Here is a 27225-nt window from a genome sequence, read left to right on the forward strand (position 1 = left end):
TTGTTTCTCTTGTGAATGGGAGTAAGACAACATTTATTGAATTTAGCAAAACGAGTATAATGAAGTTTAAGAACAATCTGTTAATATAAAACAATAAAAGCAGTGAAAAGAGTTAACAACTGTTTTAAGCATTTGCAAGTTTCGACGAGTAACAAATATAATGGCAAGTTAATCCATTAATTTTGTTATGTGCATGGTGTTTATACTCGTAAAGTTCACCACTCAAAAACTTAACAATTCATCCATAAGAGATAGCATTCTAGTTCGCTGGAGTTTCTTGAAGGGTGTGTCTTTTCATTTAAACTCATTTTTGGCCAGTCATTTTTTGGATTGTGCAATGTAAAACATAACACTTGGTTAAAAAGTTGCTTCCTTTATTATTTAGGTTTTTTGGTCAAATTCTGCAAATGAGCAGTCAATTTTATTTTCATGCGTTCGAATTCAAGCTGTTTTGCCTCTCCAGTTGTTACTGCGTTTCAAATTCAAAATTCGGCCATTCAATTTTGTTTTGAGTCGAGTCAAATTCCTGTAGCACTCTGTTCAATGTAGCGTACCGTCATTCTTGTTCGTGACACAACCGCCTCAAGAAGCGTCTGCGAATTTGAATGCTGCTTTGATGAATTTTAAATTGAATGATTATTTTGTTAAATCGAATGCAACATTACCATTAGGCCAAAAATTACAGTTGAACAACATTTGCCAAGATACCTGTCGCACAATTTTCTTTTTAGGTAAGTCTTGGTCATTTTCCATTACATACACCTCCCCCCCCCCCACCAACCCCCAAAATAAATACAAAATGAATGGATAGGATGGATTCTCCATTTCAAAAGGTTGCGCTCGATCTAAAATTGAATGCAGTACCTACCGTACCTACCAGTACTCGGAAAATGAGTGAATGACGCTGTCAAATTTGCTGCATTGTCTCCACGGTTATTATTAGACCGTGGGATTCATCATAAAAAAGGGCGCTAGTTTTCGAGTTATCTGCAACTACCTAAACTTTTCCCCCAGATTTACTTATGGTAGACTTTCATAAAATGTTAAAGTTGTCAAGGGTAAAACTTGCACAGTAATGAGTTGTTTTAGTTAGAAATTAATTACAAGAAAAAGCGCCCTCTGTGGTCGAAACTGGAGAACGGTGCTCAAACTGTATGGGCAAATCAATACGGCACAAACGAATTGGGAAGTTACCGGATAATTTATTTTAGTGTCCTTTACAGGTTAACAGCTTTTTTCGCCAGATCTCAATTTAATTATTATAATTTACGAAAATATTAAAAGGTTTGTTATTCTGTACACCATTAATTTCCCCCATAGTGTTTTTCAATTGTTTGAATTACTGTCACCCACAAACAGGCTTTAATTAAATCTAAATTAAATAGATAACTTGAAAGGAAATAGAAGGATATTGTATATACAAGAGATACACATTTTTATTTTCTCACCATTTTTTGGTGTATTTCTTTCTTCTCTTCAGATGCCACATTTGTGGTATAAAAATCATAAATAAATCTGACGGAGCGTTAAAAGAAATACATTATAAAATCAGTAATGCTACAAGATTGCTTTGTTAAGGTAATGGCAGTCTTTGATTGGCTTCGTTTGAACAATAACTGTTTTATCTATCGACCCGTGGCGTTGATGAAATCTTAAACTGTACGCACAGCAGTGTGGTACACATACAAAGTATGCTGCAAAGGGACTCGTGGTGTGTAATTTTCAAAAATCTGAAATAAATATAACGGAGCTTTATAAAATTATGATAAAATCAGTAATGCTACATGAATGCTTTGTTTAGGTAATGACAGTCTTTGATTGGCTTCGTTTGAATGATAACGTGTTTATAAACTGTTTTACAAATCGACCCGTGGCGTTGATGAAATCTTAAACTGTACGCACAGCAGTGTAGTACACGTACAAAGTATGCTGCAAAGGGACTCGTGGTGTGTAATTTTCAAAAATCTGAAATAAATATAACGGAGCTTTATAAAATTATGATTAAATCAGTAATGCTACATGAATGCTTTGTTTAGGTAATGACAGTCTTTGATTGGCTTCGTTTGAATGATAACGTGTTTATAAACTGTTTTACAAATCGACTCGTGGCGTTGATGAAATCTTAAACTGTACGCACAGCAGTGTAGTACACGTACAAAGTATGCTGCAAAGGGACTCGTGGTGTGTAATTTTCAAAAATCTGAAATAAATACAACGGAGCTTTATAAAATTATGGTTAAATCAGTAATGCTACATGCATGCTTTGTTTGAGTACTGGCAGTCTTGGATTGGCTTCGTTTGAACAATAACATGTTGATAAACTGTTTTATAAATCGACCCGTGGCGTTGATGAAATCTTAAACTGTACGCACAGCAGTGTAGTACACGTACAAAGTATGCTGCAAAGGGAATCGTGGTGTGTTATTTTAAAAAATCAGAAATAAATGTAACGGAGCTTTATAAAACTATGATAAAATCAGTAATGCTACATGAATGCTTTTTATAGGGAATGACAGTCTTGGATTGGCTTCGTTTGAATGATAACGTATTGATAAAGCGTTTTACAAATCGACCCGTGGCGTTGATGAAACTGTAAACTGTACGCACAGCAGTGTTGTACACACGCACAGTATGCTGCAAAGGGAATCGTGGTGTGTAATTTTCAAAAATCTGAAATAAATATAACGGAGCTTTATAAAATTATGATTAAGTCAGTATTGCTACATGAATGCTTTGTTTGAGTACTGGCAGTCTTGGATTGGCTTCGTTTGAACAATAACATGTTGATAAACTGTTTTATAAATCGACCCGTGGCGTTGATGAAATCTTAAACTGTACGCACAGCAGTGTAGTACACATACAAAGTATGCTGCAAAGGGACTCGTGGTGTGTAATTTTCAAAAATCTGAAATAAATATAACGGAGCTTTATAAAATTATGATTAAATCAGTATTGCTACATGAATGCTTTGTTTGAGTACTGGCAGTCTTGGATTGGCTTCGTTTGAACAATAACATGTTGATAAACTGTTTTATAAATCGACCCGTGGCGTTGATGAAATCTTAAACTGTACGCACAGCAGTGTAGTACACATACAAAGTATGCTGCAAAGGGACTCGTGGTGTGTAATTTTCAAAAATCTGAAATCAATATAACGGAGCTTTATAAAATTATGATTAAATCAGTATTGCTACATGAATGCTTTGTTTGAGTACTCGCAGTCTTGGATTGGCTTCGTTTGAATGATAACGTATTGATAAACCGATTTACATATCGACCCGTGGCGTTGATGAAATTGTAAATTGACGCACAGCAGTGATGTACACCATAAAGTATGCTGCAAAGGGACTCGTGGTGTGTAATTTTCGAAAAACTGAAATAAATATAAGGGAGATTTATAAAATTATGATAAAATCAGTAATGCTACATGAATGCTTTTCATAGGGAATGACAGTCTTTGATTGGCTTCGTTTGAATGATAACGTATTGATAAAGCGTTTTACAAATCGACCCGTGGCGTTGATGAAATTGTAAACTGTACGCACAGCAGTGTTGTACACACGCACAGTATGCTGCAAAGGGACTCGTTGTGTGTAGTTTTCAAAAATCTGAAACAAATATAATGGAGGTTTATACAAATATGATAAAATCAGTATGCTACATGAATGCTTTGTTTAGGTAATGAGAGTCTTTGATTGGTCTAATTTGAATGATACCGAATTGATACACCGATTTACAAATCGACCCGTGGCGTTGAAATCTTAAACTGTGCGCACAGCAGTGTAGTACACGCGCACAGTATGCTGCAAAGGGACTCGTGGTGTGTAATTTTCAAAAATCTGAAATAAATATAACGGAGCTTTATAAAATTATGATTAAATCAGTAATGCTACATGAATGCTTTGTTTGAGTACTGGCAGTCTTGGATTGGCTTCGTTTGAACAATAACATGTTGATAAACTGTTTTATAAATCGACCCGTGGCGTTGATGAAATCTTAAGCTGTACACACAGCAGTGTAGTACACATACAAAGTATGCTGCAAAGGGACTCGTGGTGTGTAATTTTCAAAAATCTGAAATAAACGGAGCTTTATAAAATTATGATTAAATCAGTAGTGCTACATGAATCCTTTGTTTGGTTAATGCCGGTCTTTGTTAGGCACAATTTGAATGATACCGTATTGATAAACTGTTTTACAAATCGACCCGTGGCGTTGATGAAATCTTAAACTGTGCGCACAGCGGTGTTGGATACACACGAACAGTAGCCTATGCTGCGACAGGACTCGCGTGGTCTTTAATTTTCAAAAATCTGAAATAAATATAATGGAGCTTCATAAAATTATGATAAAATCAGTAATGCTACATGAATGCTTTGTTTAGGGACTGGCAGGCTTTGATTGGTTTCGTTTGAACAATAACGTGTTGATAAACTGTTTTTACAGATCGACCCGTGGCGTTGATGAAATCGTAAACTGATGCACACGCACAGTATGCTGCAAAGGGACTCGTGGTCTTAAATTTTTAAAAATCTGAAATAAATGTAATGGAGTTTTATAAAAATACGATAAAATCAGTAATGACACAGGAATCCTTTGTATAGGTAATGGCAGTCTTTGATTAGTTTAATCTGAAGAATACCGTATTGATAAACCGTTTTTAACAAATCATACCCTTTTAGTTGATGAAGAGTTTGTATTCTGTGGATACGCATTGCTTTGTTGTATATTTAAAAATCTTGAAATATACTTTAAAAATCAGCAATATATTAATGGTTGTGAATAAAAATAAATAAACTAAATGTCTGAACTTTAGAGCGAAACTCCAAAATATCGGTGTATCTACCATACAAAAAAACACAAACAAATCTTAGGGAGAAAAAGCTCAAGGAATGGTAGCGAGTCTACGTATTGCTGCTCCGTTTGACGACTACTGATTACATCGGATCCTTTCGAGTAGCGATCGACTCCTGGCGTTTGGAAACTAACATCTACCTCTTGCATGACCGTCTTGAAAGCTACTGCGTGTAAATGGCGCTTCTTATGACGACTGCGCATGCGCTATTTGCTGCTTTTGTCACACCAATAGGAGGCCGTCTTCGCTCATTGATATGCATAAAATAATGAAACTTCTTTAGAAGTGAGCTAAGTACAATCTCTGTTTTATTAAAAAAATGACTGAATGAAACGTAAGATAGTTGAAATAAGCTCAGTTAAGTCATTACGAAAGCCCACTACTAATAAACTTCACGTCAGTATTATGTTTGAATTTGGGGTCGAGAAACTACAAACATTTTGTCCAAAAGATCGCCATGGAAATTTCAATGTGATTGTTATGAATGCTGCCCTCATACGACCAAAGAGGGAGAATGGGGTTGGTACCTGCTAAACGTGGATGTTCGACGGTCCTGACGAAAGTTTCATCTGGGGTTTTAAGCTGATTTTCTACATAAGTACATATTTAAAAAAAAGAAACTTTTCTCGTGTAGTTTTTTTTTATGTATCTTTTAAAATTTATTGACTCTAATTTTGTATCATTCCGCTGCAAAAAGACAAGAAATGGCCGTGCAATCTTTTAGGTAGCATTCTGCCCATTGACCTTTTTGTGTGAAAATCAATTTTTTGTTGAAACTAGTGAGAACTTGGTTTTTTTTTATGCGCTACCTTAGCCGTGCAACTACTCGCTATACTTTAGTCAAGTGGCACAAGCCAATTAACTTTTAAGTTTATGAAAACAAATTACATTTCCTGATGTTTTTCTTTAATTTTTAACAAATTAATCTATTCTTATAAACCTTTGTTTTCAGCCCTTCGCTGCGAAGTTTTAATGGTTTTAGAAAACCACTCTTAACAAAAAAATGCAGATGATTTTGTCCCTAGTTTCAATCAAATAGAGTGAAATTCATATAAAACTTTTAGAAAGTATAGCTACAAAAAGAGAGATATTGCGGACGCTAGGTGGCGGCAGATTCCTGCCCCTGAAATCAGCACACCATTTTTGTATGCATCACACTGTGTTCCCTTTTCGGTACCTTAATGTAGACCAAGTACACAAGAAGGAAACACAAGAACTCCATAGGGAAATTCTATAAAGACTGGTGTGCTCCACAAGGACATTTGAGTACAAAGTCTTTGGGAAACTTTTCAGTGCAGGGACATTATTATTGGTTAATTATTACGAAAAGCCGTTTGACAATAAGAATTATAATTAAGAGTGCGTTGACTTCCGGAAATCGTCCAACTGAAACTCAAGCAGCTGATGGGAGAAGAAGTGATGAGACACGGTTGGCAAGTTGTATCAGAGGGTCGGTGTCAACAGATCTCTTGATGAGTTGTGTCTGTCAAAAATACAAACAAATAAACATTAATAAATAAACATTGTGAAACATAATAAGATTGATCAAGTCTCTATCAAGCGTTCGATAGCTGATTCTACGCGAACGCAAAAAAAAAAAAAAAAAAAAAAAAAAGTAAGCCAAAATAAAACAAAATAGAGAAAATGTCGACTCATATAAGGGGAAAATGTGTGCGCAAAAATTGGCTCTAATTTTGCCTTAATTCGTTTATTTTGATTAGTCCCATTTTACGGTCTTTAGACAGTGGTTCATAACTCCGAACATCTTGAATTAGCATTCCAGAAGAAAAAAAACCAATCACCCAATTAAAGCTGTTAAACACGTAAAAAATACCTTTGTGCAGATGTCAGGAATGTCAAACCATTTTCCTGGGTCAGCGATTCCCTGCGTATAGTTGAGGTAACCAGACGAGCTCATGATCGGAAGAGCTGAAAGTAAATAGGGAAAACAAAGGGCGTTATGACCAGCATTTCTGATGTAAACAATGGAAAAGTGTACTGAGCATGACTCTCAGTCAGTGACCTTTCACGCGAGTGGCGGTCAATGCATATTCGGTTTGCTATTTTTATTCTTGATAACTTGTCTTGCCCATCCCCTGATGCGGAGTAGATTTCGGAATTTGCGAGGCTACTCATGTTCTGAAAAGAACTGTCCTGGGATCTGCTCCCGGAGGTTGCAAATCGACCGGGGAGTTCTGTGCTTAGTGCGATCGGGACTTTTACCTAAATGCTATTCACAGGGAACACAAACGTTGTTAATTCACCGGTTTGGTTACTTTAGTTGTAAAACATAAATGTCCCTGGCAGTAATACGGAAAAACAGGCCATCCGTTTCCTATTGTTTTGTATTTTTTATCCGTGTTATGTTTTGCATACATACATGGTTGCTGAAGGGTCTTCCCGATGACGAGCGTACCAGTTGGTATGCAGCCATCATGGGTAACCGAGAACGACACATTCCCTTCCACTTGCGATGGTGCCTTGGCATAGTAGGAGTATGAATCTGCTTGCAGTTGGTTATCACCAATGGAGTAAGTTCCCAGAAACTGCGCAGTTTCTTTAAAAGAAAATAAATAATGATAATAATAATATTGAAGTCTTATATAGCGCACGTATCTACCAACAAGGTACTCAAAGAAATATAGATATTGAAGTTATGAATTCTGAGACCCAATTATGTAGCACATTATAATGGTTTACAAGGCGCATTCAGCAGCCACAGCCAGGAACAACGGGACGAACCCCTGCTCTTTACAATAAGTGCACTGTGTATTTTACGTGCGTCACACAACACACGGGACCAACGGCTTTACGTCCCACCCGAAGGGCGAATAAGTATACGTTTGGAATTCACTCTTAAATTGAGAATCGTTTCACTTCAAAGTAATGAGGTCAAAAAACGCTCCCACCTTTTGAAATGAAATTACCAGTGGTAAGTTTGATTGTATCAATCATCTACATTTAAATACATTATTAAACAAATCGAGCGGTTTCAAAATAGGCCCAAGTTGAATCATGATTTTTCTCGTGACCCAAATGGCTGATCGATCTTAAACTTCTACAGGTTTGTCTGTTTATATGTTGGATTACATAAAGCGCTTGCACTGTGCCACCGACTGTTTTGTGAGCAAAAAATAATTCTGTAATTTTCCTTTAACTGGCACACCGTGAAGTCTGTGTGATGTGAATCATTTATCACGGATGTAACACATTGTTCTGCAAGACGACATGTTTTAGGCAATGCATCTCATCTCATGATTTATGTTTACATAATCTTCTTTTAAAACGGAACATAGCTTACTTGGTGTGCATGAAGGAAAATCACCTGTTGCTGCACTCTTGGTGCATTGTTTTCCAATAATGGTGTACATATAATTCTGAAGAAGATGAAGAAAAAGACAAACAAACATAGGCGGTTAAAAAAATTGTAAAGTTAGGCGACGATTTGTATGTTAAAAAACAATCTATACTTTAAACTGCGTTTTTAATTTTGTGCCGACCAGTTTTTATTTTTATTTTTTAAATGTTGCTTTCCATTCCTGTTTGCCTTCTTCACTCAAGTAATCTTTATCATTGTATTTAACATAACAAATATGTATTTTTAATTCAATTTTATTGTAAACCAAATTCCCCTAATCTTTGACTTTTTAATTGGTGATGTGTATTTTTACATAAAATAAACCAACATTGAATTTGAATTTGAATTTGAAGAATCTTACCTCCTTATAGTCTACTATGACCTTGATTGAGGACATTTTTCCCATGGTCTCTGTTTGTATCAATTCTCCGGCTCGATTATTGGTGAAGTCGAACGCACCCATGATATAATTAGTTTGGACAATGGGCGTTCCAGTCGGTAGCACCAACCCATTCACTTGGCCTGGGGAAAAGGAGAGACAATCTTTGGTCGTTACTGAACTTTCACCATAAAATGTGTGGTTTGGGATTTTGTTTTACATTACTGCCTACCTCAGTCCATCCTAATTAAAGACAGATTAAAATTTCATTTGTTTCAAACAGGGCCCAATTTCATGGTTCTGCTTACCGCCGAATTCTGCACTTACGATCACAATTCTCCGCTTACGTGCAAGCGCCGAATTTCTGCGTTAGCTGTAAGCGTAGAATGGGGAGTACGCACGCGCACAAGCCAAAATTCCCCACTAACCCGTGAAATGCGCTTGACGTAAGCACAGAATTCCATGCTTCCGTAAGCGCCGATTATTTGCCTACGGTAAGCAGAGCCATGAAATTGGGCCCAGATTTTCAGTAGTTTTTTCTTTCTTTTATTTCCCTTCATCTGATGCTTTTTTCTTTCCATGCGTTTTGAGCACCCTACTATAGGTGGATAATGCGCAATATAAATATCCATTATCATTACTGATTATCACTTGAGCCTTTTGATATAGGTTCAAGAATACCACCATGCAGACAACGTTATTTTAAAGGGAAAAAACAAGGTGGTTTTTTGTTGTAGAAAATATTCGTATTCGTGAAGTATTGTGGTTCAAAAGTTTGCATTTTTTAAACAAAAAATATTTGTCATCATGACGTTATCAAGACATTGAGATAAAGTTTTTTCAAGGTCATTCAAAATTGTTGAGCTTGCATTATAATACTTCGAAGTGAAATGCTTTATATATACTATATATATATACTAGTGAAAGCTGCTGTATAGGCTTATAAAAATAACAAAATGTCTTAATTTTAAGAGTATTTACCAAACGTATGCCTACCCTTTTAGGTGTCTCTTTTGTATACTAAAACATAGGTAGGCCTAACTTCTCCTGCACGCTAATAGGGTTAGAGTTAAGGTTAGGTTAGGATTAGGCATTAGGGGTGTCAGATCAGAACATAGGTGTGCAACCCATAAAAGTCTCCCCCATATTACTGTGAAGTTCACATTACCGATTGAAGCCTCAAACTGTTTAGGAAAACAGCAGCCCTGTTGGTTGGTTTGTGCTGATGCAGTTACCGCCACAAGGACGAACACACAAACTGTAGAGAAGTACATCTTCAGGTTTACAACAACTCTTGACAGGACTTGATACTGTATGGTAGGCCTACCTCAAAATGTCACTTGGTTTGGTTCACTTGTGTCAAAGTGTTATGATGATATAGTGTGTGGACAGCAGCCGGTTTTATATGCGTTCGTCAAAGCATGCAGTGCAGGCACCTGAATTTAAATTATTGTTATCATTTTATTGATACAAGGCCACAGCCTCGTACCCGGAACCTCTCCACCCAAAGCATGCGCAGATTATTTAAACGCAGTGACTACACGTATGAGATCAAGGTTTGCATTGTACATGTACAAATGATCACTCCCCTTCATTGTATAATGACATCACCACTTAGTAATAACTTACTATTTATAGCAAGCGTGTGCAGCAGTCTCGTGACTGACCTAGATCACGTGAAAATCACGGGAGGGTATTATAGGCATCAGAATTTACAAATTAATCTAACTTGTCTATGGGCTAACAATTTAAACATAAAGTCAGTTACTTTGTTTGCAGTATAGCGCACTTGTGTTCACAAGACGACGGTTAGAATCAGGAACAAAGGCAGTAACAAATTTGTGTTTATATATTCCCTCCATTGATAAAACAATCAATCCCCTCTTTCCGGCCGGGTTTGAGGAACAAGGATACACAATCCAATATCTATATAACCTAAACTATTACCGCTCAAAACCAACAAGAATAGCCTTTTTTATTTATTTTTTTCTCGACTAGTTCAAAATAATGAAGCACTTTGTCAATAAACGTTGCGTGTTTCTCTTCAATATTAATATGATGCAATAATAGTTTGGAGCACAACATTGGACAAGTTGTTTTCCTTATCCGTATATAGTAATACTGCATGATAGGGTTTTACACAAAATGACCCAATTGACAATGGCACTGGACACGTTTGGTTTGTGAAAATTTTGGCTCAAATGGTCATCGATTTTGCATGAGAATAATAAGAGAAAAACAAAAACACTAATGTTGTATATTTTGTGTGCTTTCAGATGCATAATAAAAGGCTTCAGCTGAAGTCATTATTATTATTTGAGCTAGAAATTACCTCCTCCTTGGTGTCGTCCCATTATCGAATTAAACTGTTTTTCATGCGGATGAGCAAAACGAAGGAACATGAAAGTAAGTTTTTATGCTTGTAATTATTTTGAGTAATAACCAATAGGCCTATAGTGTCCAGTGCCTTTACTGTTAAGGACGTGTGGTTTTAACCAACTGGGTTGGGTTAATCCATAACCGGCTGAAACAGTTGTTGACAGGGACACTGTTCAAACTTCCACAAAATGGAGGTCCAAAGGTCAAAATGGTAAACGAACCTTACAAACTGATCTGGCATTATAATGGAGTCGTTTGAACCATAGAGTAAGGACAGAGTTTTGAACAAACATGCTGACTGTACAAAAATATATAAGGGAGCTGTTGACAAAGAGGAGGAGAGGAGAGGAGACAATAGGAGATCAACAGCAGGCGTATAGCTTGTGTGTGTGCGTGCCCCCCCCCCCCCCCCACCCACACCCCCAAATACATTAACACTCTCTTTTCCTTGGTACAGAAGTAGTCTACTCCAACATATCCTCTAGATGATGTATACGGTTTCCAGAGCAATATGAATACACAATACAGGTGGTGGTGGGGGGGGGGGGGGGGGGGTTACATCGTGCCACGTGTCCAGCGCAAACTTACAAAACAAACAATGAGTCAATAAGTTTGAGAGAAGTGTGATGACATCATGTTTAAAATCTCTTGGTGATTGTGTGCTGCGAAGAATCGGTGGTTTACTCTACGTTTCAGCACTGTTTCATCAGATTCCAACCGGATTACTTACGAATTATTGTTCAATAATTTCATCATTCATATTTTTGAAAATTATGAGCAATACATTGTTGTAAGCAGTATAAATTTAATTTTAGGCAGGGTAGCAATATCAGTAAAAAAAAAAAAACTAGGCCAACTAGTTTCAGGGTCCCTTAAAGAGATAGTATAAAGCATTTTTGAGAAGCAGTTCACTTCGAAAAAATATGGTTGTGGAAAAAGGTGTAATCCCCCAAATTTTAAATAAAAGAACCGTTATTGTCAGAAACGTTTCTCAGATTCAGAGTCAATATAGGGATTATTCTTTCTGCATAACCGATCCGAATTTCCGGCGATATAAAACAAATTAAAAACTCTACCACCTTTTGAATTGAAATGATAACTTGTTCCTTTTTGTTAAACCAAATGTATACTTTGCCTTTAAGGCAAGGGAAAACAGCAAGACATACAATCACAACAATGAAGGACTTTCAGATTCTGTTTCGGACTCATGTGCAAACAGATAGTCAACCGGTAAAAGGCATGGGCATATAGAAACAATAAAAATGAAAGCTTATTATAAGTGTCATTGTGAAAGAGACGGAGGAAATAATATACAAATATTGAGTGGCTCAGAGTGGAATGGGAGGAATATTGACGCAAGGTAAAATTTGGACTGTTCCATTTCACTCGGCTTCGCCTCGTGAAATGGAACAGTCCAAATTTTACCGAGCGATAATATTCCTTCCATTCCCCGAATTAAAGCAACTCCATATTTGTTTTATATAACTGACATATAGATCCTTGTCATTTGATGTATTTTAAAAGTATAACATTATGGAAAATCACACAAAATTACTGGTTCGGAACAAATTCATATATATTCATGGTTTATTTATTAAAAACACTGCAATACAGCGGCTTAAAGCCGAAATGTACAGTTTACAAAAATATAGCGCCGCGTAGCGGCAACAATGCACACATTTAATAGCAATCGGATCACAACCTTTTGCACAGGTGCTCCTGTGTTTTAGCAGCGGCGCGGCGGCGCTGTACTGCTCAAAAACATTGGGAACAACGATGATCCTAACTGTTGAATGGGAAATGCTATTCCCCATGGGCGAATAGGTCTTTTTGATCGCCGGTGCGGATGGGAGTAATAGTGAATGTCACCAATCAAATGACAAGGATCTGTATGTCAGTTAATATATAAACATAACTATTTCTACCTCCATGATTGAACAGAGTAGATCGACCCAGGAACAAAGCCATTAGAATGGGCCAGTTCCCGGATCACATAACTCCATGGGAAAACTTCTGCTTTGAAATATTTATAATGTGGGGCATTTTTCATAACTTTTTAACTTTCGTGGTGTGTGGTTTTAATGTTTGGCTGGTCCATTTTTTTTAATTTTATAGATATGCTCTTTGATTATTCCCGCCTGTTGTTTGGTGATATTTTAATTTGTACAGCGCCCTGGAAGTCCATGGACCAGTCGAGGACGTAAGGTGCTTTATAAGCATTTTATTTGTGTAAAGTTTTAGTTAAAGTGCTTAGACCTTGTGAACTTTTGTTGATGTGCCGTATGCTCTTCCAGTGTTTACACTACAGCAACACCTGCACGAGGCAGTGACTAACAATTGACCTGTGACCCGTAGGCTATTTAAATATAGAGAGGCTGTACTGACTGTATTTCCATTTTCAGCTTTTTGGTGGACAAAATGAAGGTGTTCCTGATATGTGCGTTTGTCATTGCAGTAGTTGGTGTAGTCACGTCAGCACCACCAAGCAAGGCTAAGTTTTGCTGTTTCCCCGACAAGTATGAAGCATCAGTGGGTAAGAGTCGTGCATAAATGCTTCATACAGTATCTACCTCCATTCATGGAGCAATCTCCATGCTCATTGTAGTTTGACATTGCACATTATGAGTTACGTACAGTGAACGTCTCCATTGCTAATCGATATAGGACATTCACGTGCTGTTCGGAGGCCTACAGTGAATGTCTTCACTTCATTAATGGACATTGGACAATGGAGACATTGCTGTATACGGACGTACGTACAAACTATATGGCCTATAAAAAGACAATCCAATATGTCTAACATCAAACCATCAAACTAACTCACAATACAGTATCCGCCTCCATAAAATAGTTTAATATTGGACATTATTAGGAATTCGGTACAGCGAATGTCTGCATTGCTATTAATGACATTCAAGGTTGGTAGGCCTAACAGTGAATGTCTAGTTCTTTTCATAAATGGACATTGGACAATGGACACATTGCTGTAGACCTAAGGCTGTACAAACCTATAGCTACATTTATACAGGCCTTTGTGAATGACAATGTCCGATGTCCAACATCAAACTAGTTTGATGTTGGACATTCACGTACAGTGAATGTCTACTTTGCCATTTCGATTTTTGACATTCAAACGGTTCATTTCAAATCAAACGAGATTTTATCATGGTGCTACCGCAACCCCACATACTCCTAGACTTGATTCCAGTCCCGTTCTCGTGTGCGAGAGGTCCCTAAGCATATCGTGCCGTAAAGCATTGCGCCCTCGCCGTCAAAATGTAGGCCCCCTATAGCTATTGTGAAACAGGTTGGTGAATGCAGAGCATCACAAAACAAGTTTTCTGGCAATGGCACGGGATTGGGACTTGAGTCAAGCCTAACCTACTCCATCCACGCAGTTTCAGGCCTATTACTATATTCATGATTGTCTTTTAAGGCGAAGTTGATGGCTATGCTCTACCGAATGGGAAAGGAGGGGTTGCAAACAGCTATTCAAATATCGCTGTAGATGCTAAAAATGAACTGGCTGCTACCGAATTGACACAGATCTACAACGGCACAACGACCAAGTTGAAGATCATCATAAACTACAAGGAGGTAAAGTTTTTTTTTTTTTTTTTTTTTTTTTTTTTTTTTTTTTTTTTTTTTTTTTTTTTATACAGGCAGTTTGAAGTTTTAGATCAGTTTGAAAAAGAGTCACCTGAATAACTTCAGGGTCAGAGTTTACCTGAAACCAAATCGAATCCGGATCAAAATTTACCAAGATCCACGTCTCGTGGGTCTGACCCATTCCTAGGTAAGCTTGACCCGGAATCTGTGTCAAAATTACCCATAAACGAGTCAAACTGACCCGGAACAGTAGTATTTCATTAGACAAACAAATAAACGCCGTGTGTACGATTGTTCATTTCAGAAAGTGAGTTACGTCATCGTTGGAGAAACATGCAAAAAGGCTGTTATGAATGTGCCACAGTTTAAATGTGTTCCGGGTAAGTGGTAATAATGGAAGACTTCTGAACGCTAGGTGGCAGCAGACTTACCACGTGAATTTTCATTGTTTACGGTTCAGCATCCGTACAGCCATTGATTAACCAAACTGAATTATTTGTGTACGAGTCAATAGGAAATTTCCTTGAGACAGCGGACCAGTCTATGTTGTAAAAAAAAAGTCGGTTAAACGACCTTGAATAAGGTTTACCAAGCGTGTTCTCCTATAGGAGAATAATGGAAATGGGACGTAAACAAAAATGAATAAGCAGAGATACAAAAATGCTAAATTTGCCAGTTGCTAGCTGGTGTAACAAACATACGACCATAGGGCCTTTATTAACATTTCCATGTAGCATTTAGGAAAACAAACAAGTAATTCTAGCAACTTTCTTTTCTTCATTCGGTTTAGACAATGCTCAAGATGGAGGGACTTTTTACTTTGGTGACAAGGGGTTGGATATGAACGTTTACACTTTCCCATTCAATCCGACGGGAATATTTGATGGCAACGTATCATTGACTGTCACCCGTGCCAATTGCATCCCAGTCAGCACAATTTCGATTGGGCGGGATTTGGAGTCCACACTAGCACCATGTGAGTATAACAATGAAGAAGAAGCGCCGATGGTGGCCTCACTCCCAGTGTGTGTTATCACGAACCCATGGAAAAGATTCCCAGTATAAAGACTGTAATTTCCACAATTTTTACAATTTTTAAAGATGAGATTTAGCTAAAATTTGATGAAGAATGCACATCTGAAAGCACACAAGTTTTGCAACAAGGGTGTTTTTTCCTCCATTAATCTCTCGCAACTTCGACGACTAATTGAGCCTCAAATTGTCAGAGGTTTGTTATTTTGAGATACACCAAGTGAGAGTTGAGAGAAGCCTGGTCTTTGACAATTACCAAAGGTGTCCAGTGTCTTTAACTAAAGAACCATAATCTAGTATAATGACCCTAAAGGCCCTTAGTATTCGTGAGACCCTTCTAAAGATTTTTCTTTACTTAACTATGACATATTGGACACAATGAAGTCTGAAATGAGATAAGTTTAGGACTGCCAGAAAACCAAAAAGTTACCAAAAATACTCATCATCAAACAGTAGTCGGATTACAATGAAGTTTTCTTCTCTTTTCACAACAGCCCTGCCAGTGCTAAAGAATTCTGGTGTAGTCAACTTCACGAGAGGAGTCAAAGATCCCGATCATTGGTTCAAACTTCCATCCTTCTGCCCAAAAGTAAGTAAAATGTCACCGTGGTCAGACTGCTAGACTTGCAATCACAATGTTGTGGGTTCGAATCCCCAAGCTATTTTTCACAATTCACAATAATCAATTATATGTGTGCAGTTTACAAGCAAAGACAATAATTAAACCAATGTGGCGAGAGATTGGCTGTTGCCAGCTTGGTGTTTATATCCCCTTATGTGAACTTTGCCGAGTTCCCCGGGAACTTTGCCCGGAAGATCATAACCGACTAAAACATCAAACGTGCCATGAATTTCATGATGTGGATGAATCATGGAGGTAAAAATGGATTGCAGCAAACAAAAACCTTGATTCTGTAAAGTGCTTTATGATGCTTTATGTAGCGTGATATCTGATGACTTTATCAGGTGATACGAGAAACTCATCATGCAAACCATTCCATGGCCTACGTCATAAACCATACATTTTGATGCTCAGCAGTGTGTGGGTTTGAGTCCCAGTCGTGCCAAATTGTGTCCTATATAAACAAAACACTTAATGCCGCGTCCTTCAGATAGGACGTAAAGCTATTCGCGTAAAGCGTTGTAGTGCGTTATAACGAATGATAATTGGGGATTCGTAATAGCGAATTGGTGAATATTTGACTTAAAGTTGTTGTATTTATTTACAGGAAATATCTGAGAGGTCAACAAGATCTGTGGAGGTCAATCCAGTGTCAGGGTTTTTGCCATTCACCAACCTCATGATGAAGTATATGGTTGAGGAGTGACCTGCCAAACATCAAACAGCCGTAGAAGTCTAATACAGCTTAACCGACAACAGAGTTAGAACATAGACTTAAAACTAGCCATTCAGTTTTAGATAATAAAAAAAAATAAAAAAACAAGGTGTTAGTGAGTGATGTCATAAAATTAAGAATTAATTAATTGGTGACGACATTACTTTATATCAATCTCATGACTGGTTCAAGAGTAAACTTCCAATATAAAACTTCAACTTCCGGTTTGAACCGGAAGTCAAGATCTATTGGGTCACAATACGTGTAGCGTTTGTTGATTTCCGATTCCGATTCGAACCGTTTTCGTTGCAAAAATTAATTGTTTGCTCGTGACATTATTTAGTATCTAATAATTTTATTCATTTAAATCAAAAATGTTTAATACATTTATATTACCTTTATTAAGAAGTTGTGTCGCCTATTATACATACTCAGAGCAATACATAAAATAAAACAGTTATATTAATAATATTATTCGTCGATTTTAATTGTGTTACAATAATTCTTGTTAGTCTAGACCAGATTTCAAAAAGGGGTCTACTTAAGGGGGTAAGCGGCATTGTTAAGTAAAAGTCGGTAACGCACCTATTTTTGGGTTGCTGATTCCGAAAATGTTGGATACCAAGGCTAATTTTAAGTCCTTGTCCCTGAAAAAATTCACATTCAAAACAGCACAGAAAACCTAGCAGACGACAGTAATTTACACGCAAAAAATAGTCAGGTTCTGCTGTAGTTCTCTTTAGAGGTTGTCAGGATTCCATGCAAGTCGGGTATCCGGCTATAGTCAGGCTGTTGTTCCTAATGCTTTCGGTCTCCACAAGGTAGCCAATAAAACAAAATGTGACATGCAATGGTGTCTGAATGCTTGCAATTTATATGTCCACTATTTTACACAACTATACACTTGATTTGGAGCAATGAACTAGCTACTCAAGCCTCTCTATTTGTCTACCCGTGGCAATAAGTTCAAACGGTTCCGGTGCCAAAGTAATCCCCATTCGTCCCTTGAGAGATGGCTCTGGCGCCCCCAACGGCAGAGTGAAATTAAATTGATGAAGAAGGTGTGTGAAAAACAAGAACACTTCCATGCTGGCCAGTCGCTCGCCTGGGCACATACGACGACCTACAAAGAGTATATCGAGAGTCGGTTATTCCTAAAACAATATTTAGTGATAGATGGGTTCTGGGTCCCAAGTCATAGATATATGACTTGGTACTTAGAACCTATGGTGAGACCTGGGATCTAAAGGTCCTGAACTGCGACAATGAATGTCAACTTTGTTTACAGTTATGGTCAGAAGTTCTTTCAAATTAATATAACAAGTTTAAGCCCAAAGTTACATACCCGAAAAGCGATTAGTTGCGTGAAATTCAACAAAATCAAACGGTGATTTTATTTTCAATTTACCCGTTCTTACTCGACGCATTTTTTGCTTTAACGAACCTTTACAATAAGATATCCGAGTTGTAACAATATTTTATTCATAAACAGTAAAGTGCTGTCAGAGGACTTCTTGCAAGTCTATTTATTAATTTTAGAAATCAGGTTTAGTTAAAGGGGCACCCACCTGTTCCGTAAGGTAAAAAATGCTCATGTTTGCGATACTGCCCTCTCTCGTCCAAGAAACGCTCCGGTCTAAATTGGTCTGGCTCCGGCCATGTCTTGGCGTTGTGCATGACGGCCCACATGACTGGCATGACCGTGGTGCCCTTCGGTATATCGTAGCCGTATAGTTTGGTGTCCTCTGTGGTTGCTCGGGGCACGGCTATAGGGTAAGATTACAAAACTTATGTGAGATTAAACCTCTACCGGTAGGCTAAGTTTATAAAACGGTAAGCAATTTTAAGCATTAGAACAGATACGTTATATCTGATTAAATAGGAGTGTGTTTTAAAGAGTTGACTTACTTATTGCGGCAATGTAGCGTATTCTCTGGATCTCACTTATTACGGCCCTGGCATAGTTCAACCGGGGTCGCTCCTCCATTGACGGCATACGGGCACGCCCAACCACCTCATCCAGCTCTTCCTGGACCCGGCACTGCACACCAGGATGCGCTATCATATAAAGCAGTGCCCATCTTAAAGTTAGGGCGGTGGTCTCCGTGCCTACTGCAAACAGATCAGCGATGACCCAGGTCAAGTTATCCTCTGTAAACGGTGACGTCTGCCCGTCGCTACTGCGCCTGCGTATCTCATTTAAATACGCGTCGATGAAGTCCCGGATGTTGTTCTTATTGAACGTCCTCAGGTGCTCGCGTACGGACTTTGTAACCAGACTGGATATAAGTTCTTGGAGGTTGGAACGGAATTTTCTAAACCCACTCAGCGGAACGTACTTTAAGAACGGGAAGAAGTTGACCAGTCCGGCCATTCCGGCCAGCTCGAAATTCTCCTGGAGTAGAGCGAGCATCCGTTTGAACCGGATGCTATCGTACTCATACCGGGTTCCGTATACGATTGAGCAGACGATGTTAGACACCGCGGTGTTGAGGGAGTGGTTGGGATCCAACGGAACCGTCGGATTCGCCTTCAGACGGTCGCAGAGATAACCGATCTCGGTGGTTATGTTTACCGCGAAGTTGTCCTTTCCAAGCCCCAGGCCACGGAGCGCGTTAAACGTCCATGCCCGCTGCTCCTTCCAGTGTTTGCCATAGAACGCTCCGGCAATACCTATTTTGGGGGAAATAGAGTCAATACAATACTTTTTGGTAAAAAAGTAAAACAATAGATTCGACGGTCTGACGTGATCAGGGGCGTAAAATCAGCTACATTATTATTATTATTATTATTATTTTGGGGCAAGATTTGCAACATCCGTAATCCCCCTCTGTTTTATAAATGCTACTGTCAGACGTAGCTCTATGGGGGATACCCTTGAGCCAAAACGGAATTTGATTTTTGTTTTAATCCATCGTGAGTTTTGACTTGATATTTTACTTGACCTAAAACTGATGGTTACAGTGTCCCACCCTAAACTAAGTAGGCCTTACATGATTTTCCCAGAATATAGTAATTATAGGCAGTGTATGCCGACCATGCCTCCGCATATAGAGTCAAGTATTTACACACACTATACGATCTCCTGATGCCTTATATTGACTGAGCGATGTGTAGAATAATTGATATGAGAGCTAGAAGTATAGGCTCGAGTGGGGGTCAACCAAGTTCAAGGATAAAGAGCACTGCCCCGACTAGGACTCAAAGAACAGACGGTCTGCCTTGTTTTATAGCCGCAATAAATTTTCCTGTGAATATTTACAAATGTAACGGTGGCGGTCCATAATTACATGTAATAAATTCTCGCTGTGTGTTAATCTGACCCTAGTGGTGTACCATTAAACCGCAAAAGCAACCACACACAGACACAAAGTCCAAGGTTAGACTTTACCTTGATTTAGGGTCCTTAAATGGGGCATGCACATTTCCGGTTTAAAATAACCCGAATCTTAATCAAACATATACGTTACTGACCCGGGTTTAGACCCGACTCAGATATGGGTATAATGTCTGCATCATTTCTGACCCATTTGGGATCAACATGATACAGAACTCGAATAAAATACACTTTACTGATCCTGGTTCCCAGTCATGTTGACCCGGAAGACCCGAGTCATCAGATATGAACAGAATCTACCCTGTATGATTTTCTGACCCGTTTCTGGATCAAAATGACCCGGAATTTGAATGAAACAATTCCTTTAACTGGCCCGGGTTTCCGGTCATGTTAAACCAAATGACCCCGAACAGATAAGGACATTCTCTGCATCACTTCTGACTGAGGTCAACATGACCAGGAACTCAAATAAAAAAACACCTTACTGACCCAGGTTTCCGGTCATGTTGTCCCGGAATACCTGACTCAGATATAGATTTGGACATTACAAACTATTCAACTATTCAATGCAGGCCTTCTGATCTCTTTTCAAAGCCAATGTTGTGAAATCGGATAAACAGTAAACTTGCGGATATAACCATGTATTAAAACTCTTTTGAAGGAATGCGGGATCGAAAAAGAGCCGGTTTGGTCTCGACGTTTCCAACAGTATACTCTGTTCGTCTACAGTGAAATCCCTTTAATATTGCCGGCCTGTCCCTGTGGATTATCAGAGAAACACTTTGGGATACGCTCTTTTGAACGGGGTTAACTCCCTGTGCGGTAATACGTATCACACTAATATTTAAGAATGGAAGGAGTGTAAGTTATTTATTACTTTTATTTGACAGTGGCTAGACAGTTTTAAGTACGCCCTACCCTAGAATGTGGACCGGGACAAACACTAGAGGTAGTGGCTTTAGGTCGTGGTGTTTTGGGGGAGGAAGTTTTTGAATAGTTAACCATAGGCCGGAATGACACAAGCCAAACAGGTTATAGAATAGTCATGTATTTGTTTGTCAGATACAAATGCAGAAGATAGTTTGGTGAGCAGAACAAAAATAGCTGTAATGTGGGTGGGAAAGCTAATGGGATGGGGTTTCAACCACACATTGTGTTATGTATTTGAAATGATATCAAGTAATAAACCATACGGGAAACTCACTGGATAATTTGATTTATAAGCTCAGACAAGTCAAAGTTGGTAGAGCGACGGCACGTCAAATGGGAGGTCGTTGGTTCAATTCTCGCTCATATCAATTTTTTCTTTGTTAAACCTAATGGATTAGGAATCTTTGTAAGCTAAATTTCGGTCACCATATTCACGAGCAAATAAGTGAGAAAAAAAACCTGCTAACATAAAAATGTGTTCACTTAGTTTCAAATATCGGGTTTGTGACAGCATTTTAGGAAAAAATATTTCAGCATTTCAGGAAAAAACACAATCTTTATATGCCCTTTATAAAGCTGTATGAAAATTAGTTAGTACATGTATTATACAATAAGATGCGTTTAGCAGCAACTTTCGGCATTACTAACAGCGCACTATTTCACACGACCACATCGCAAGAGTGGGGAAGTAATTCGCACCAATTCAGCTCAAGGTAGACCCCAGCGTGTAGCAGCTAATACATATGCATTAACATTCAATTCAATAACACATTTTGATCAACTTAATTAGGCCACGTGCTCTATTACATTGATGTTCCAGAAAAGAACAGTACCAAGAAATTCAGTATCCCAGTGTTGTTGGTGTTTTTTATTGAACCAGTCACCCACCCATCACTATCTCCACCTGGAAATCCTTGACTTAGCGCATGTTTATGAAACAGGACTTCATAATACCAAACCCCGGACTCAACTCGCCCTCAGGGCTAGCTCTTACTTAGCTTGAAGGCCGCCTTAAAGGCATTGATGTTCCAGAAAAGAACAGTACCAAGAAATTCAGTATCCCAGTGTTGTTGGTGTTTTTTATTGAACCAGTCACCCACCCGGTCTCCACCTGGAAATCCTTGACTTAGCGCATGTTTATGAAACAGGACTTCATAATACCAAACCCCGGACTCAACTCGCCCTCAGGGCTAGCTCTTACTTAGCTTGAAGGCCGCCTTAAAGGCACTGGACACTATTGGTAATTACCCAAATAATTGCTTATCTTGGTAATGAGCAATGGAGAGCTATTGATAGTATAACACATTGTGAGAAACGACTCCCTGTATGCTCTGAAGTAACATAGTTTTTGGGAAAGAGGTAATTTCTCACTCAAACAATGAAAAACTTCATCCTTTGTGCATCTAAGTTGTGCAACAAGGCTGTTTTGATTTGGTTTGCGGTAACACCAAGTGTATGTCTACTTGCCAGGTAGATGGTGTTTTCTTTCATTATTCTCTTGCAACTTCGATGACCAACTGAGTCCACATTTTCACAGGTTTGTTATTTTATTCATATGTTAGGATACATCAAGTGATAAAACTGGTCTTTGACAATCACCAAAGGTGTCCAGTGCCTTTAAGGCCACATTACGGAAAGACAACAAAAGTCCCTGTAAACTGCTCCTAACTTTCAATGAATTGGTCAAGCGTCCTTCTGTTACAATACAGATCAACTCGGCCTTCCCACACTTCGAATTCATTGCCGTTCACTCTGCTGGACGCACGTTCGCCCTTGCTCCGATCACGTCAGCGAACTTGAGCTCAAGTTGGCTAAAAAAATAATAATAAAAAAGAAAAAAACCCGCAAAGGTATTTCATACGGAAGCGGTCGCCACATGACTAAAGTTATCGTGTACGCGTATACGATAAGTTTGGATGTATTGTGTACGTACACTATAATTATAAACTTATCGTGTACGTACAGGATAACTTATCGTGTATATACACGATACATTCAAACGTATCATGTACGTACACGAGACGATTCATCCACTTAGTATACGCACACAACTTATCGTGTATGTACACGATAAGAAGGTTTTTTTTATTCTTGTGGCGGCAATATGCGTCCGCAACTCAAATGAGTTGTATGAATTTGTTTGTCAGTTTTCCGTTCGAAACACGTACATCTAAAACAAGCTTGGTTATTTAGTTTCATAATATTGTCCGTTTCTTCATCTTTTCCAGTCTCTAATCTCGGTTATTTTAATTATAAGGGTTGAACAAATAGATCAAGTCTATTAAGAGCCCGAGATTCCGTAAGTATTCCGTAAGTATAAAGACGATAGACAGATGGGCGAGCCTCAACGTGATTCCGACCTCGGTCGACTAGAGAGAGAGAGATAAAGTTGATTTGACTTGAGCTGGAATTGAACCTTCTACCTGTGGATTAACGTGCCGGCGCTCTACTAAAATGAGCTATCTAGCCCCAATGTTGACGGTCTCTCTATTAGGGGATGGAGTTTGGTATTGTATCATAATTGACCCTACGTTCCTATAGATCTCCAGTGGACATCTCTACTAACCTTTTCCTTCTCGAATCTCAGTGAACATCGGCAGCCTTGGTCGGTCGCTGAAAGCATCTCCAGACCTACCCAGTGCCTCCATGATAGTCTCGTAGTCCCCAAGAACCACCACACGATGCACGCCGAAGTAACAGGTGAACAACCCGCCGTACTTAGCGGCTACCTCAGCCAGCCTCTCATGGGGTGCACTCATGCCTAGAGACGGCAGGATGCCCAGGAAGGGCCAGCCCCTCGGTCCTGGTGGTAGGTTGAGGGATGGTTTACTCAGGTACTCTCGAATCACCCAGACCAGCAGCCAGACAGACGTGAAGACCAAGATGATCAATTTGGCAGTGAACAGGAGGCTCTTCTCCTGGCTGAAGCCGGGGGTAGGTTCTCGTCCACCATCCATACTTTTATCTCTACAACCTTCTTGCAACAATCCAAAAATTATCTAATGTGAGGTATTAATAAAACAAACACCCACATCCGGAAGTTGTTGTCTAGTGTGAAATCCCCAAATGAGTTATCGGAAACAATTTTCAAAGGTTTACCCGGTTATCATTTACGATAGTGCAATGATCGGCTGAGTGATTCGCCTTCACAGCTATGCCTTTATTCATATGTAAATCTTTTTAATACGCACTGTGACGTAGTGACTTAACTGTCATACCATTTTTTTATGGACACTATGCGTTGACACGTGTTTGAGTCGGTGGTCGAACTTGACTCTACGTGGAGTGTCTATTATAAGTGTGGCCTCGTTTTTTTCTATACTAGATTTTTTTTTATAGCTTACAGACAGAACTTGAGGACATTCGTAGTGGCGGGTCCAGACTTTGACAATAAACAGTCGAGAGGGGATCCACAAAGTTTGGTTTAAACAGGATTTTCGACTGCCGTCAGCAAATAGACTAACATTAGCTGAACAAGCAAGCGTACGCTGCGAGCTGTCTCTTTGACGGCGAGACAAACTAGCACGTAGAGCCCTTCCTCGTAAAATAAGGCCAAATAAAAAAAAACTACCAGTTAATCGTCCCCTCCCTCACCATTTTGTGAGACCACACTTTTTTTCCCCAAAAGACAAATTTTCTTTGTTTTTCTCTTTAAACTTTCTAATCCTTGAAAAAGGGGAACCTTGTAACAACATAAAGTAAGTGGTGACTTTCTTAAATTGGTGGCCAGTTTGAATTAAAATGCTTGGCGGCCACCTTTGAAAGAAATAAACAATAAGAATGCCCTCATCCTCCTTGTTTTTGAAAAAACCCGGACGATCAACGGGTATATTTTTTTACTTGGCCTAACCCCACTGTGGTCATGATAACCTAATTTTCAGTTACGGGGTGCGGCGAATGGTATGTGACAAACTTCACTGGTACTCTACGCGAAAAATGGTGTTAATGAACAGATCGTGACATTCTCAAGTACAGGAATGTCACCAGCATCCCTCTTTTTTTCAGAGGGTCGCGCCTCTTTTCTAGACACCGATGAAAGCAGTTAGCCAGTTGCACTGGCCTAGTTATTTATTCGGCTTTAAGATAGGGGCGTAGATTGGTAATGGGCCCCTACTCCAGAAAAGTTAATGACCGGAAAAGAATAGAATAGTAGGTTTATTTGCAACCTTAATTTAAAAACGGTTGAACTTTACACTTGAATACAAGTAAAAAAATGCTTTAAATGGAAACTTATAAAAGGCACTTCAGCTCTTGATAGATTCAACTATTTCGATGGCGGCCTTGCTTTCAACAGATACTAAAATATTTTAGTTCTCTTGTCAGGTAAGTGAACTTTCTCTGCATCATTTTCCCAGACATCAAACCGATTCAAGCCAACATTTTAAGATGTGTTCCAGATGTAACCAAACAGAAACTCACACACTTTTTTGTTATATCTACAAACACAAAATATGATTTTTTTACACTTTGAAGTATGCTACACCCTAAAGGCGGTAACGTTTCTCAACATTTTTCTTGTCAAGAAAACCGACTTGGACAAAAAGTACCCGAGGGTGCGTGGATTTCAAAATATTCGGAGTCCTGGAGGAAATATTATGAATTAAATTCCAGACATGAAAACATCAAACAATTTCGGATAACATTTTGCCGTTTAACTGTAAAACAAAAATGTGATTTACGTTTTTATGTTTTAAAAGGTCGTGGAAATTTGGAGCAGCGTCATAAACAAAGCTGTCAAGTCCCCGCAGGGGGGTATAGGGGTGTGGGACACACATTGTGCCAAGAAGAGAGGGGACTTCTTTATCTAGGTCAACCACTCCTTGTGGGGAAGTCATTAAACGAAAGTTTTTAAAACAAACCTTTGGCAGGGATAGAAACTGGTGAGTGGTAATAACCGGGTTCGTTCAAACCATTCTGCCAGGAAGATATGGCAAGTTATTGCCACCTTCACTTTTAGGTAGTTAACCTGTAACAACATTAAAGGCAAAGTAAACCCTTGGAACCGCTCGTTTGTTTTAATTGTGTTTATGCAAGTTCGCCCCAAACAAGACTTGGTGTCGCATCACCAAGATTTAAACAAGTTGCACCAATTTCTTAACTAACGACATACATGTTTTAACAAACTGCTGGTGCAAAAAGTCCTCTTTGGACTCAAAGTAATGTATGAACATCAAATCCGTATACACAAAATAATCAACCTCTTGTCCAAACAAAACACTGTCATCATATTTCAATTTTATTAAGCTTTTTAAATGCTATTAATAGTCAACGGGAATTCTTTTACAAAAATACATTATTGTGCATAATATAGGTACAATAATATCGACATTTAATGAGTAAATGGCATTTATTTAATTCACATTGTAATAATATTAATTCGTACTAACATCATTGTCGCGTTCGTTAAAGCGTCCATAAAACAGTCGTAGTGTATAAGTAGTTCGGATCTTTCTTGAAGACAGCACATTATTATACATCGATACATTGAATACAGCACAATATCGGATCCACTTTGGGATACTTATGACCAGTGACTAAAACTGTAAGAAGTCGGTGTTTAAAGCAGGACAGATAGCAGGAAACCCAAATACACAGCAAAAAAAGAAACAAATAAAACATAAAATCTTTTGCGATCCATTTCCTTGGCATCTAACCAAAGATCTGATGATTTGTGGGAATAAAAGGCTGTTGTGGACTGAAGTATAATACGAAAGTGAAAGGTCACCAGAATTTGGTGAATCTGCGACATCAAAATGTTTTCAAAATATATCAGGAGCGTATAATAAAATCGCTTATAATAATAGCGTCCGGCCTATGATGCCAATCAACACTTGTATAATTTAGTTTACACTTTGGCCGGTTCCTCACCAATTATTTGCTGAGAAAAGCAACATTTTCGGCTTTATATAATGTGGGGGATTTTGTGATTCTATATTTTTGTTGTTGTTGCTGTTCTTGGTGTGGTTGTTGCTGTTGTTTTTGTTCGGGGTGGGGGGGGGGGGGGTTGGG

General features: G+C 38.6%; 3 protein-coding genes across 3 annotated transcripts; 1 reads left to right on the forward strand and 2 right to left on the reverse strand.

The window, feature by feature from the left end:
* Positions 1-5145: 5145 nt before the first annotated feature.
* LOC117290020 (development-specific protein LVN1.2-like) lies at positions 5146-10088 on the reverse strand. The gene is made up of 6 exons (XM_033771244.1): positions 9761-10088; positions 8575-8735; positions 8157-8232; positions 7236-7412; positions 6690-6784; positions 5146-6338 (listed from the first exon to the last, which is right to left on the reverse strand). The coding sequence occupies exons 1-6, from the start codon at positions 9864-9866 to the stop codon at positions 6249-6251; spliced, it is 705 nt and encodes a 234-aa protein (XP_033627135.1). The 5' UTR covers positions 9867-10088; the 3' UTR covers positions 5146-6248.
* A 3202-nt stretch (positions 10089-13290) lies between these two features.
* Positions 13291-17800, forward strand: LOC117290797 (development-specific protein LVN1.2-like). The gene is made up of 6 exons (XM_033772356.1): positions 13291-13504; positions 14408-14568; positions 14885-14960; positions 15371-15556; positions 16107-16201; positions 16842-17800. The coding sequence occupies exons 1-6, from the start codon at positions 13390-13392 to the stop codon at positions 16938-16940; spliced, it is 732 nt and encodes a 243-aa protein (XP_033628247.1). The 5' UTR covers positions 13291-13389; the 3' UTR covers positions 16941-17800.
* A 46-nt stretch (positions 17801-17846) lies between these two features.
* On the reverse strand, positions 17847-24173 carry LOC117290484 (cytochrome P450 2U1-like). The gene is made up of 4 exons (XM_033771902.1): positions 23783-24173; positions 18858-19622; positions 18518-18715; positions 17847-18072 (listed from the first exon to the last, which is right to left on the reverse strand). Exons 1-4 carry the CDS (start codon positions 24171-24173, stop codon positions 17876-17878), a joined length of 1551 nt encoding a protein of 516 aa, XP_033627793.1. The 3' UTR covers positions 17847-17875.
* Positions 24174-27225: the final 3052 nt, after the last annotated feature.

The sequence above is a fragment of the Asterias rubens genome, chromosome 5 (assembly GCF_902459465.1).
Source record: "Asterias rubens chromosome 5, eAstRub1.3, whole genome shotgun sequence".
Classification (NCBI taxonomy): Eukaryota; Metazoa; Echinodermata; class Asteroidea; order Forcipulatida; family Asteriidae; genus Asterias; species Asterias rubens.

Coding starts and splice junctions, on each gene's coding strand:
- LOC117290797 (XM_033772356.1), top strand. CDS start 13,390: ATGAAGGTGTTCCTGATATGTGCGTTTGTCATTGCAGTAGTTGGTGTA. Junction 13,505..14,407: donor CAAGTATGAAGCATCAGTGG/GTAAGAGTCGTG, acceptor TTGTCTTTTAAG/GCGAAGTTGATGGCTATGCT. Junction 14,569..14,884: donor TCATCATAAACTACAAGGAG/GTAAAGTTTTTT, acceptor TGTTCATTTCAG/AAAGTGAGTTACGTCATCGT.
- LOC117290020 (XM_033771244.1), bottom strand. CDS start 9,866: ATGTACTTCTCTACAGTTTGTGTGTTCGTCCTTGTGGCGGTAACTGCA. Junction 6,785..7,235: donor GAAGACCCTTCAGCAACCAT/GTATGTATGCAA, acceptor ATTTACTTTCAG/CTCTTCCGATCATGAGCTCG. Junction 6,339..6,689: donor TTCCTGACATCTGCACAAAG/GTATTTTTTACG, acceptor TATTTTTGACAG/ACACAACTCATCAAGAGATC.
- LOC117290484 (XM_033771902.1), bottom strand. CDS start 24,173: ATGGATGGTGGACGAGAACCTACCCCCGGCTTCAGCCAGGAGAAGAGC. Junction 19,623..23,782: donor TGAGATTCGAGAAGGAAAAG/GTTAGTAGAGAT, acceptor CCCCCAAAATAG/GTATTGCCGGAGCGTTCTAT. Junction 18,716..18,857: donor ACGCTACATTGCCGCAATAA/GTAAGTCAACTC, acceptor CTTACCCTATAG/CCGTGCCCCGAGCAACCACA.